We start from the raw sequence: 14,073 nt of genomic DNA on the forward strand, positions 1-14,073 counted from the left end.
ATTCAAAAAAGTTCTTACATTTAATTTTTTAAAAAATTTTCAACAAGACTTTTGTATGCATGTACACACATATACACTCCTTAGCTCAAGCAAGCTATAAGGTGATACTAATTTTAGCCTTGACCTTGTTATATCTCTTCTCAGTGCATCTTTATATTTCTTTGTTTGTGATGCCACTGGGATCGAGTTGGAACAAACTCTGTGACCTGTGAAATCACACACTCAAAGATCTTTCTATCTGATAAGGCTCACTTGTACTCGTAAACCTAACCCCCCTTAAAATCCCTTATATTTTAATGAAGACCTCCCATTTGAAAACAAATCAATTGGAAGTTGTGAAATCAGATACAGAAGGGATTTTTGAACTTGTTTATATTTTAACATCTACATGATGAGATTCCATAAAAACTATGTATCCCTTTTGTGGAATCAGTTTCTTCATTGCAGAGTTCATACAAAAGAGAAATATAAATATGCATAGTTGTACATTTGTTTACATTTTTAAAAAATTTTATAGGTGTTCAGCAGACGAATCCCCCTAAGAAAATTATTATTGGCTTCTGTTTCATATGGACCCAGAGAGCCCCACCAAAACTACTTCAAGCTTAACAATGCTTAACCCGTGAGCTCCATGTGCCTTTTGGATCTTTGCAACACTGAAGATTTGGAAGAAGCTATTAAACTATTTTGTGATGGTGTTTATCATTTTATATTTTGAAAGGATTATTTTGTAAGGAGTAACTTTTAATACTATAGTTTCACCTGTATTCTAGTAAATGTTGAGACACCGTTTTGCTTTTAAGTATCCCTATTTCTTAAGTTAAGTTACTACGATGAATACCTTTCACGTCTTGATCTTTAGTTGACTACAGTCATGAAACATACAGGTCTTTCAAAGTCATTCTCAGTATTCAGCTTTTGTAAATTATCAAGCTTCAAAAAGCGTTTTTTGTTTTTTTTTTTTTAAACATACATATTCTAAAAATGACTATTGGTGGGGAGGTGTAAATAAGTCATACCTTCTTAAAACAGAAAATTTTAGTAAAGTCTTTTAAATGAAACCTGTAAAAGTATTGATTCTTCTACCAAGTTGGTATGATATTCCAGGCAGCTCAATGATTATCACATTTGAGACCCTGTGTTTGAAGCATTTACTGGCAATGTACAGCAACAGAGGTACCTCTTGGTGTATAGTATTTACATTCCCTTTTAGGTAGAAGAGGCAATTTTACCCTTATTTAACATGGTTAGAAATTTAAAGCAAGATCATTTACCCAAGGATAGGTGTTTGGTAAGGAGGGGTTAGTCTGGCTTCATGTTTTATATCTTCAACTAAAATCCCATACTATCTGCTTGGATTTGGAGAGCCAAAAAAAAAAAAAAAAAGCTGATTGTCATGTGATTAAATACCTGATCCATAGGTATGAATATAACTTACACCAGCATATTTTTGCCATGGTAATAAATTGTCCTATAAACTATTTATATATTTTTGTTCTTCATAATTGTCACTAATAAGCATCAGTTTGTTGTTTTTAAAAGGATATTTAAGTGAGCATTTTCTAGTTCACATGAAAATAACCATAGTACAGGATGATTTCTGACCACTCAAAGGTAAGTTAGATTGCACAGTTAATTTTCACTTATATTTATGGTACTATTATGTGGGTGATGCCTTTTTAAGCCCAGTATTATGCCTGCCTAAGTTCTGAACTGTGGCTATATTTCAGTAGTTGTAGAATTATTGATATTTAGTTTTGATAGTTAATGTTTAATTGTTTGGATCTGCACAATTTGGTTTTTGCACAAAAGTCATTTTTTTAAAAATCTGAATAATTGCCAAGTATTAGACGAAAGATATTCTTCCTGTAAGGAATACAGTTTTTAGTAAAAGTGGCCATTACATCCTCTTTTTACTTTACATGGTATAGATACTTGAGAAGATTGTTGTGGTGTTGTATGCCAAGAAAATTCTTTTTATTGGTGCCTATAGTGTAACACTTATTTTTAATGCATTGTATTTTGAAGTAATGGTCCAGTTAAATTTTTCACCCGCTGTGTAACTGAAACACAATTACAGTTTATAATCTGTAGAAGTCTGGAGATAATTTTGCAACTCATGTTATGGGTTAAATGAATATTTTTGTAAAAGCAACAAATTTATAAATTGATTAGTTGAAACTTTACAACACAATTGCATCCCAAATACAAATTGTATTGCTTATTCATTATAGCTATTCGTCCTGTAAACTGTTTCTAGGTGAAGCATATTCCAGTGTTTTGAAGGTTTTGAAAATAAATATTTAAATTTCACAGTCCTCAATGTTTGTTTTCCTTGAGATGGGGGTGTGGTATGGGACTTCAGTGTTTCAAATTATTTCTCCTTTGTCCTTTATTGTTCAAACACTAAAATCGAAGTTCCTGTTGGAAACCAGAAGATACTCTTCACATTTCATTAAGCATTAATTATAGCTACAGTGAACATCTGTCCTGATTTCTAAGCCTCCTGTCTTGACCAAATTATTAATAACGTCCCCTTTCACTTGAAAGTGTCCTGGGTTGAACAATAAATTATATGGTCACCCTGATTATTATATTATTAAGAGATCATATACAGATATAAACTTAGTGAAGATTTTTAGAAATTGATATGAGAAATAGCATTAACATAAAGGAGTTTAAGTTTTTCCTAGAGAAGAGGTTGAGGGTGAACTTAACATAGCATTAAGGATCTATGGTATTAATATGTATTAATATATTCATATATTAATTATATAATATTCTAATAGTATACTATGTTATATTATTAAGCCCAGGTGATTGGGTTTCAATATATTCTTATTATTAGATAGCTACTCTTGACTTGTGAGTTACCAACCTGCTGACCTGTACAAGGAATATAGGGCACATCCATGTAAGTTAGCTGCTTTGCTGGACTCACTTTGCTTGTGAGTTACTAAATATGAGTCCAGGAGCAGACAAGAAAGTGCTAGGATGGAGGAAAGGAGTGGGATGAGGTATATTAAAAGGGATTTTTCTGATGTAAAGACTAGGAAAGTAAGGAAACTATTCCATTAGTTTTTTTCTCCTTTAAGTTGTATATAAAAATAACTTGCCTGTAGAATTGCCTCCTTTTTTTGAAGTTAGTAGTAACATTATCTTGTAAATATGTTGGACTTTAAAATCAAACAAAATAAACTTCTCAAATAGAATGCTATACCTTCTAGGAGGACAATTAGAGAAATTCTGAATGGGTCAAAAATGGAATTTTGGTTAATTAACTCACCCTGGTATTAGTACTATCCTTTTTTGTTTCAGCTACCCTTCAATTCTACTACTTTTCCTCTCCTTGGCCATACATTTTCACTTGCCTCCCTCCTTTTTCTTGTTGTGTAACTGTCCCTTTCCTTAGTAAAATAGGCCAGAACCAATCACTTCTGAAATTGATTAAAACAAAAGGAAGAACATAATTATAATTTATTTTTTAATTACCTGGATTTTCCATCACACTTTATTACAATAACATTCATTTCCTGGCCTGCATACATGCAAGAAGCTATGACAAAAAATAAATTCTGGCAGGAAATATTAGATAAACAAACTGACCTGTTAATGTTTCTCTTTTACTAGATATAGTAGATCGTTTAGAATATAGAAGTTATAAGTAAAACAACAGGATATTTTTATCAGGTTTATGTCTGGCTGTAGAAATTGATTTAATTCATAAATTTCCTAGGTTTAGAATTCTGCCAAGTCCTAGATTAATTCTAAACCTGTATTCTCTTGAGACGATCTATGCCACCACCTTGTTCCTGAGGCTGTAGGAGGGCCATGCTCCCCTTATATATGTTATAAAAATGGAAGTCTTTAACATATTACAAGACCATTTCTACTGGGCCGCACACAAATAGTAAAGACTGAAATATTCGTTCAGTGTTTTTTAAGAGCACAAAGATCAACACATTCACAATCTACTAAATCACTAAATGCCATTAGAAGCCAATTCCAAATGCCAACCCATACTGTCACCATTCTTCAGCATTGAAGAGCCTGACCTTCACTCACAGTGTCTCTGTGTGGAAGTATGCAGTGGAGATGACAAATACCCACCTCACCTTGCCACAGTGCTGGGGAGGAGAGGGCATGTTCTAGAGTCCCTTCAGAGGTACTGGAAGAGTGAAACTCAAGGAATGAGGCAACAGCTGGATCTTTCATAAGGTAGGTGTCAAAAATGAGATTTTCTTAAGACCAATGAATACGTAGTAACCAAGAAAATGGTTTCTACAAGTTTCATTATTTTCTGCCTAAGTCGGTAACATGGAACTGGCAAATGTCCATAGGTTCACACTTTTAAGCTAAAAAGTAATTACATGGTTTTAGTGAAGTCCTGTCTTCAGCAGTTGGTGTGTTGAAAGAAGCATCTTCATCTTCTTCATCTAACTGTAGACTACCAGAAGACAAGCGGATTCTGGCCATGGGTGACCTTATTTCTTTGCCATACAAAGCATAGTAGTCTGGTTTAAGAATCTCTGATTCAGAATCACTGGATTCACTAGCTACATACCTTTCTGCTGTACTTTGATCCATTAGAACTGCTGGCAACTCCTGCTCTGCAAACATATATGTAAACAGGTCTGCTTTATGACTGAGAGCAGGACAAGGCCCTAAAGGTCTAAATTCTGACCCAAAAGGAAAATGAATAGTTTTCATGTCTGATTGGCTCTGGGACCTTTTAGGGGTTTGCTCTTGAATGTTAGATACAAATGCATCTTCCAAATTTGGGTCTTCCTCTTCTAGACCTACATTGATGTTGCTCCTAACACTAGTCCTGGCTATAGCTTCTTGGAGTCCTTGCAGGTCTTGCTGAAAGCTGTTCATTCTGATATTCCTTGGGCTTCTTTTGGCTGGCGTCATTGCAGTGGGCTCTATATAGCTATCTGGCTTTGTCCTTTCCTCTGCTCTGATTGGGGACCGTCTGGGCACCTGGAGTGGCTTGTCCACATAAAAAAAGACCTGGGGAGGCATAATACCAACCTGCTGACCTGTACAAGGAATATAGGGCACATCCATGTAAGTTAGCTGCTTTGCTGGACTCACTTTGCTTGTGAGGCCAGAAGATGTGCTCATGTGATTACCAGTAAACTTACAGCTCGTTTGGAAGGAGCTTAGAGAACTCCTCTCCGAAAAAAAGTCTCTGGGATCAGGGTTAGGATCAGGCTCAGTGTTAAAGACAGGGTCTGTATAAATAAAAGGGAAAGAGGAACTGCTTTGGGACTGATGTAGCAATGTGGGATCCGCCTCTGGTCTGGAATGCTCCAGTTCAGTTGCAAATGTCACCTCCACTGCAGAGTTCCTCCTCCTACTGTCCAGCACCGGCTCAGATGCGTGCACTCCATTCACATTTTGGTAGTAGCTACTACCGTATGCTAGTCTCAAATCTTCCACCTTGAGACAAAGGACACATTGGTGAAAGAAGGAAAAGGCCATTTGGTTAGGGCTGGGGGAGGGATCTAAATTAGCCTCAAAGTTCGAAAGGTAGTTTTTCATAAAGTCATTTAACAAGATCCATGTTCTATTCTAGGGTAGATAAATATATAAAGAAAGGGTAATAACTTGTACCACATCCCAGTGCATGTGTTAAAAAGTACATGTGACACTATTCCTTCTCAGTGCCATCCTACTTGCAGACTCTGAGTGTATACACTACAAGCAGTTTGGTTTAATAGCTATATTAGTGAACCAGGAGTCCTGCCTTTTAGTCCTGGCTCTGTCTCTGATTTGCTGTGTGACCTTAGACAAGTCTCCTAACCTTGTTGCTCCAGCCTCCTCCCTATTTTCTGTAAAATGGTGGGAGGAGGGCTGTGAATGGTAGGAGAGGTTCATATACTAAATGGCTCCTTTCATCATTATGCTTCTGATGTCTTTTGGATAAAAACTGCCAGTGACTTGAAGGCTTGAGGGTTTATGAGACCTATAATTATTTTTAGGGAAAGTAAAATAATAGTAATTCACAATTTTCATACTAAAAATGTCAAAGGAAGTCATCGTCTCACAGTTCCAGGGGAACAACACTTTGTCCTTAAGTTACAAAACTACACAGGAAAAGTACTCTAAAACTTTAACCCAAGACCTTATACCTTCCTCTACACCTTAAGATTTTCATAGGTAAAAAGATGGAGCTTTCAGTTTTAAAAATTCAAAGCCATAGAATTCATTTGGATCTGCATTTTGCAAGATGTTAGCAACACAGGTTGCAATTTGAAGATGTGCCAGAACCCTCAGTCTATAAGGTACACACCAGTGGTAGTTTACTAAATGGTCTTCTATTGGCAGGAAAGACTGAGCTGACAGACCTCCCTAGGAAGCTAACCTACTCAAACAGAGTAACCCTTTTACACACTGGGATTCTGACAGAATCAATCCTTGGAAGCATTTGAAATTTGCACAAATTACATTTATCTAAAGAAGTAGAAATTTTCAGAAACCTTACTTGTTTTGACACATCAGAGAGGAGGTCTGGTGAGGACCTGCACTGTCGTTGATGGTACTGAGATGGGTAATGTTTCCTGAAATCGCCAAGCAGAGAAGTCATTGAAATAACCTTCATGTGAATACCAGGATACATAGAAATCTCCAAATTCAACATAAAATCAACACGAGCAAGAGAAACAAAATGATGTACCTTTCAAATGGCAAGCTCTTCAGCCTCCCTTTTCTCCCATATTCCAAAAGTTGCCTTTGGGTTCTTCCACTATCATAAGGAACAATAAAAATCCTTAGTTCTAGCCATAAACCAATAGGGTACCAAAACTTGAAAGCCTCATTTATTGTTGAAATCAAAAGACTAGATGAATGACATATGTCATGAATCTTTGACCATCACAAGGATAATACCCACTTATTCAAGGACCAGGCAGAGAACAACCTCAACTACTCAGAACGCAGGTATTTTTTAAAGGCCTCTGAACAGGGTTATATAACAGCTAAAAATTGTGAGCTTTACAAATAATATACCTGGTCTGGGCACGGTGGCTCACACCTTAATCCCAGCACTTTGGGAGGCTGAGGCAGGAGGATGACTTGAGCCCAGGAGTTTGAGACCAGCCTGGGCAACATAGTGAGACCTCATCTCTACAAAAATAATAAAAATAACCCGCACATGGTAGTACATGCCTGTAGTCCCAACCACTTGGGAGGCTGAGGTGGGAGGATTGCTTGAGCCCGGGAGGTCAAGGCTGCAGTGAGCAGAGATCATGCCACTGCACTCCAGCCTGAGCAACACAGCGAGACCCTGTCTCAAATAATAATAATAATAACAATGTATTTTCCTTTAAAGGCTTTTCCTCTACCTCCAAATCAGAGTCAACTGACTGATTTTCCATACTACTTTGAATGAGGTTACTTATCTGGTTTCCCAGTCCACAGCAGAAGAAAAGCAGCTAACTAAACAGTAGAAGAGGATTGTTCTAGTCAGGCATACACTAGCAAAGAAAGTCAGATCACGGCTGGGAGAAACATAAAAATAAAAAAAAAAATCACAAGAATTGGCCAAGCGCCATGGCTCATGCCTGTAATCCAAGCACTTTGGGAGGCCGAGGTGGGTGGATTACAAGGTCGGGGTTCAAGACCAGCCTGGCCAAGATGGTGAAACCCTGTCTCTACCAAAAGTACAAAAATTAGCCAGCTGTGGTGGCCTGCGCCTGTAATCCCAGCTACTTGGAAGGCTGAGGCAGAGAATTGCTTGAACCCAGGGGGCGGAGGTTGCAGTGAACCGAGTTCGCACCACTGCACTTCAGCCTGGGCAACAAAGCGAGACTCCATTTCAAAAAAAAAAAAAAAATCGCAAGAATAATAAAGCCTAAAAAGTCTGAACCATTTATCACCTAAGTACAGGGCCTTGACATGCCTCCCCTGCCCTGAGGCCATCATTGCACTACAGCTGCCTGCAAAAGATAATATCTGATGTTTATAATAACTCAGGTCATTAAGAAAAGGGCAAAATATGCTCAGTATCATCTGTTTAAGAAGGCAGGGATTTGTAGAATACAGACTGGAAAGATTCAATCAGAAATATGTAAGTTTCATAGATCTTAATTTTTACTGGGGTAGGATACCACTCTTTGAAAAAAAATCCTTTATGGGGAAGCTTTAAATCAGAATTTAGTACCTTAGCTAAAAGTTTGAAAACTTCCTCCAGTGGATTCCTAGGCTGATGTATTCAAGCAAAGACAAGATCTTAACCCAACCTTGCTTTGATTCCTCCAAAGTGTGACCTGTAGTGAGGAGCCTCTAGTGGCATATTGTTCAATTTTCTAAATCTCTTATCCCCTCCAGTGCTTTCTCATACTAGCTTTTACAACCCAAAGGATGTTGAGTTTTCTTTCCATGGTTTGCATATAAGTTAAATATAAGAGAAACAATGGGTTTATAGAACATGTATTCTCAAACTGCACACATCCACCCATCCTTCCTGAGACTCGGATCCTACCCCTTAGGTAAGGTGTCCCCCTCTTCCTGCCTCCTAGTTAGGAATCATTGACTTAAAGTGTCACACAGAGAATGAGTAGGAAACGGTGTGATCCTTGATGTGATTGAAATGGATTCTCTGTTGCTTCTAGAATGTGAACTCCTCCTAAACCTCCCGTGTTATTGAAAAGAAGCAGTGTGAGCAGTTTGCCTATGTGCATTGTTTAATTACCTATAGCGGAAACTGGAACCCTTGCTGCAGAGTAGGGTTTTGGGCTTTGATTTGGGCTCTTCCGAAAGCCTAAAGAAAGCATGGTACTCCACACAAGTCTTCCAGAAAGCTTTGCAGGCATCTCGGCTGGCCATGGTGAACTCCAAGGTATCCTTGCACAACACCTGTATAAACCAATTTCCATCAAGTAAAACATCCTTCAAGAATATCAAAGACCTTCAAATCCCAATGCCTTCCAAACTATTGCTCCATTGGCCCATGCAGCTTCTGATTTTCCACTTGGCTCCCTGTAGGTTTCATACCTACTGAAACCTAATAATTGGCAACCTTGTGAGGAACAGACAGGGCCACTGCTCGCAAACAGAGCCTTCTCTAGGAAGCAAATCTTGCTTTGCACACTCCCCTCACCTTAAATACCTTTTTTACTCACTCTTCTCTGCCAGAAACATTTTTATGAAGTTGTAAATTAGATTAAAATGATGTCAAAGGGTATATCTTTCCAAGGTCAGGAGAAGTTATAAATGACCAACAGGAAACAGGAGGGAGGAGAAGATTTCTTTATAGATGGAAGGGTTTATAAGATGATTACATGTACATAAGTCTGTTGTTTCCTTGAGGCAAGGTGTCTGTTGCCCAGGCTGAAGTGCAGTGGCATGATCATCACTCACTATAACCTCGAACTCCTGGACTCAAGCAATCTTCCTGACTCAGCCTCCTGAATAGCTAGAACTACAGGCATGTGCCACCATACCTGGCTAATTTCTTTGTATTTTTGTTGTTGTTGTTGAGATGGGGTCTTGCTATGTTGCCCAGGTTGGTCTCAAACTCTTGAACTCAAGTGATCCTTCCACCTCAGCCTCTTAAAGCACTGGGATTATGAATGAGAGCCACAACACTCAGCCCATGAGTCTTTTTAGTGTAATAGTTAGAAAAACTTTTTCCTCTATAGGCTGTCTTGTACAATGCTCTATATTGCTCATCTAGCATATTCTAATCTTGGCTTTCCAGACCTAAAGTTCAAGTTTGCCCCATCTCCTGACACTATATGTACCCATCACATGGCATGTTTGCAGCCCTGTTTTCAGCAGCCCCATCAACCCACTGCACTGACCCCACTTCTCTCATTCCTTTCCAGGTTCCTGCATATAGCCTCTGGGGCTCTCCGTGAGCTTCACACTGAGTCCAGTTACTTGAACTGCTCAATGAACACTTTTCTATAGGGTCAAGATGCAGAGAATAAAATCGAAACTGCTGGATCTTCAGTAGGTGAAAAATTAGTCGATACACACTTTTTATTTTCCTTATGGTCATAAAAAAATTCATTTCTAGACTAAGTGGCTCATGCCTGTAACATCAGCACTTTGGGAGGCCAAGGTAAGAGGATCACTTGAGGCCAGGAGTTCGAGGCCAGCCTGGGCAACATAGTGAGACCTTGTCTCTACAAAAAATGTTTTAAAAATTAGCAAAGTGTGATGGTGCATGCCTGTAGTCCTAGCTACTCAAAAGACTGAGGCGTGAGGATCACTTAAGTCCAGGAGGTTGAGGCTGCGCTGAGCTATATGTCACCACTCCACTGCAGTCTGGGCAACAGTGAGACCCTGTCTCTAGAATAAAAGAAGAAGAAGAAGATCATTTCTAGCATCTTTGTCTCACCCTTTACTATGCAGCCTTGCCCAATAATTGTTTATTTTGCTTACATGTATACCTGACTCCCACATCCTGCTTGTTTTTGGCATGTACTAGGTGTTCAGTAATTTTTGCTTAAGGAAGGTAATTGAAGATACTTTATAAAATGGAACAGATAACATCAAATCAATTTGTTCTTAGTCCTAGATCTGGTCACTCCCATTTGACTCATCAAATCCCTAAAAAATAGTTTCCAGGGAGACTTGCCTTTCAGCCCAGTTGCCCCATTTTCCTATTACTTTGTTAATTCGAAACTGCCAGTCAGATTTCTTAGTGTTTTACCTTTAGTAAAAAATGATTAAAACTCTGGTTGATTTCTTTAAAGGCAAAACAAAAGACACATAATCACTCAGGGCCAGCCAGCTTTCACCATTTACGTTCAAACGATTTGCAGAAACAACCAAAAGTTTCCCAGTGAACAGAAAGTAAACGAATTTATTAGGAAGCTACTTACCAATATATTGGCATGAAGTTTGATGAGAAAATGCTTTCTCTTAAAACTCAACTTGCGGATTTTAGCCCAGTTAAAAGTATTGATCTTTGTATTTCCCTACAATAAAAAATGTGGCAGATTTCAGAATGTATTAACACGAGTTAGTTTGTAAGACAGTGCAAACCTGATAGAAAATGCACTTCATAAAAGGGACCGCCCTTGACCCATCTCTTCAACAGATTGATCCTGCTGCACTGGGTAGGAGCTGTGGTCAAAGAAGGCATTTCAGGTGGGACACAAGGATGCTCTGGAATGCAAGCAAGAAGGGGTATGCCTAGGGAAGGTTTCTAGCCAGCACAGGGAGATCACAAGAGGAAAGGATTACTACAATAGCTTCTCTAATCTCACCCCTTTCCCATGTTTCCTGATTCATCTGCTAAAAACAATGTCTTCTTTCTCCTGACAGGAGCTCAAACACCTTCAATAGCTTCTCACTGCCCACATCACATCTTGGCCATATCTTTCTGCTCATCTATATTGAATATATAACCTTTGTTTCCACTAATTCCAAAACACCCTTTCGTCTAACTTTATACCTCTCTCCTGCAGTCTCCTCATTTTCCTTGCCCACAATGCCTTCCACATAGTCAAGCCTTCTTGCCAGCTCTGACAGAGCCTTCTCTAGGCTATTCTGTTTAATTACAGCAGCCTACACCCATTTCCAACTCCTCTAAACTCCCTTGGCTTTCCTGGTCAGCCCAACCAGCTTTGTTTTTGCTTGTCTGTTGTTTATTCAACAGGTAATCTATTCACGTGGTCTGAAAATCAGAGGTATACACAAAGATATATATAGAAAGAAGTCTCACTCCCACCACTGTCACCCCTATTTCTGTCCCCATCTATCCATTCCCTACAGTTAACTACGTTTATTAGTTTGTCATGTATACTTTTCATGCAACTACAAGTAAATATGATTGACCATTTCCCTTTCTGGCTGGTGATAATACTGAGGGGTGAGATCACCTTGGGAATGGACACCCAAATTTGAGCCAAGATAACCACCCCTCACTAAAGCCGAAGGGCGTGAAAGGAAAGAGATTTTACCCGTAACACCAGTACTCCCATGTGAGCAACAGCCAGGTGAATCTGCATCCCTTCACCATCACTGGCGGGGTGAGGCCTGATGCCATACATATCCAGCTTTCTTGCTATGTCCAGTAGCAGAATGTCAGATTCAGCTGGGCTCCTGCCACTGAAAGGGGAAAGAATTTACGAGCCTAATAAATGCTGCAAGAATGACATTTCCACTCTGAGAGCTCCGTGAGGAGCTCAGCATTTCACGGAGCCTGAAACTTCTCAGGTTTAAGGGCTTGCTCTTAAGAGTCCATCCCCAGCTTTAGTGTTCTCTACTGGGGGAAGCAGGTGCCAGTTGAAAGTACTTACACGTGCTTCTGATGAAAGTGCATGATCTTGCTTTCTAAACAGTCTTGGTTTGGTAAGTACCGAGTTTGTGCCAGATGCTTCCTATCTGTTTCTTCATGAAAGTCTCCAAGTTCTGCTGCATGACAGGAAAAAGACATTTTTCACATTACCTTTGAGGAACTTAGCAATGGAGCATCCAGTGTACCCTTGTCCTCCATCAAACAGCCCTTTATTTGCAGCCAGTGCAGTCCAAAGCCTCCAACCCCATGCTTTATGTATATTTATGTTTCTATAGGGGTGTGTGTGTTTGGGGGTTCTATTGGCTCTTTTTCTGTTTGGAAGCATTGCAGTCTTAGTATAGGAAGTCAACAGACCAAGTATAGATCTTAAGGGCTCCAAGATCACAGTTGAACATTTTGTTAGATTTTTCTTCTACCATATTGTATATATGATCTCTCTTACTTTCAATCAGCCACTGGTATAGGTGGAACTATGTCCCCACCCTCTGCCAAGTTCATATGTTGGAGTCCTAATTCCCATAGCAGAGAATGTGACTATATTTGGAGATAGAGCTTTTAGGAGGTGATTGAGGTGAAATGACTCCATTATGGCAAGCCTTCAACCAATCTGACTGGTATCCTTATAAGAAGAAGAAATTTGGACACACAGAGAGACACCAGGGATGTGAATACACAGAAAAAAGACCAAGTGATAACACAACAAGAAGGCAGCCATCTGCTAGCCAAGGAGAAAGGCCTCAGAAAAAAACAAACCTGCTGACAGCTTATCTTGGACGTGAAGCCTCCAGAATTGTGGAACATACATTTCTGGCATTTAAGCCATCCAGTCTCTGGTATTTTGTTATGGCAGCCCTAGAAAACTAATATAGTCATCCAACCCCACTCCACCCTGATCATATATTATCAAGAAAGAGGAATATAAATGCCAACTACATTGCAAGCCAATTCATCACTCTGTACATTGGGAGTCTAGTAAATCCCCAGCTATCTGAAATCCCCAACAGATGAATCATTCTGAAAATCATTCTGGCTTTTTCAAATAGCTAGCAGTTTATCCATGATCATAATTTGCTCTTTTCTAGATGCCTCCACTTTATTTTTATAAAACATCTATTATAGCACTATGTCTACAAAGGCATTTAGGACTATGTGCCCTTAACCTAAATTGCCTCAGATTGTTTTGATTTTTGGATTCTTTTCTCTTCTTTATAATTTGTGTGCCTTTTTCCTCTCTGTCAGATTTATATGAATCATTTCCTGGTCACTGACTTCCCCTGAAGTCAAACTTTAGAATACTTTGTTCTCAAGTGAGACATCTAATCTAACATAAAATGAGAAAGCAAATATCCAAACCTGTTAGCATTCTATATACTGTAAGAGTAAATAGATGCTCCATGGAATCCTATGGTGCTCTTCTATTGGATAAGATACATGGACAATAGTATACCTATTTTGAGTGCTGGAGGGCTGTTTTTTTTTTTTTCTCTTCTTTATTGGTTTTCCATTTGTGTTTTAGACAGGTGGGTGTGTATCTGTATTTCAAAAATCACAATATAATGAAAATCTCCATATAGTAAACATTTTTAAAAAGACCAAAGAAATGGCTCATTAATTTATTATTTAATTTTCACCAATACTGATAAATGTACAAATCACATTAAAATCCAGTAAGGCCCTGATGGTTCCACTGATTAATTCTACCAAATGTTCAAAGAAGAAATAAATACCAATTCTTCACAAACTCTTCCAGAAAATAGAGGAGTAGACGCTTAGCAACACATTCTATGAGGTCAATATTACCTTGATACCAAAAC

The 14,073-nt window shown here is 38.7% G+C and overlaps 2 protein-coding genes across 3 annotated transcripts in view; one reads left to right on the forward strand and one right to left on the reverse strand.

Moving 5' to 3' along the window:
- Positions 1-2,318, forward strand: part of STK26 (serine/threonine kinase 26) — a 52,488-nt gene extending 50,170 nt beyond the window's left edge. The window contains exon 12 of the mRNA XM_010375479.2: positions 518-2,318. Coding sequence (XP_010373781.1) covers positions 518-542 — 25 coding nt within the window. The 3' untranslated portion in view covers positions 543-2,318. The remainder of the gene's footprint in view (positions 1-517) is intronic.
- A 1,152-nt stretch (positions 2,319-3,470) lies between these two features.
- Positions 3,471-14,073, reverse strand: part of FRMD7 (FERM domain containing 7) — a 51,588-nt gene continuing 40,985 nt past the window's right edge. Inside the window, exons 6-12 of one of the 2 annotated variants that reach the window (XM_010375477.1) lie at positions 12,261-12,375; positions 11,922-12,069; positions 10,839-10,934; positions 8,699-8,862; positions 6,683-6,751; positions 6,491-6,566; positions 3,471-5,445 (exon numbers count right to left, since the gene is read on the reverse strand). In XM_010375477.1, the coding sequence (XP_010373779.1) occupies positions 4,351-5,445; positions 6,491-6,566; positions 6,683-6,751; positions 8,699-8,862; positions 10,839-10,934; positions 11,922-12,069; positions 12,261-12,375 (1,763 nt within the window). In that variant the 3' untranslated portion in view covers positions 3,471-4,350. The remainder of the gene's footprint in view (positions 5,446-6,490; positions 6,567-6,682; positions 6,752-8,698; positions 8,863-10,838; positions 10,935-11,921; positions 12,070-12,260; positions 12,376-14,073) is intronic. The other variant, XM_010375478.2, reaches the window with a different exon arrangement.

This window comes from Rhinopithecus roxellana, chromosome 7 (genome assembly GCF_007565055.1).
Source record: "Rhinopithecus roxellana isolate Shanxi Qingling chromosome 7, ASM756505v1, whole genome shotgun sequence".
In the NCBI taxonomy this organism is placed as follows: Eukaryota; Metazoa; Chordata; class Mammalia; order Primates; family Cercopithecidae; genus Rhinopithecus; species Rhinopithecus roxellana.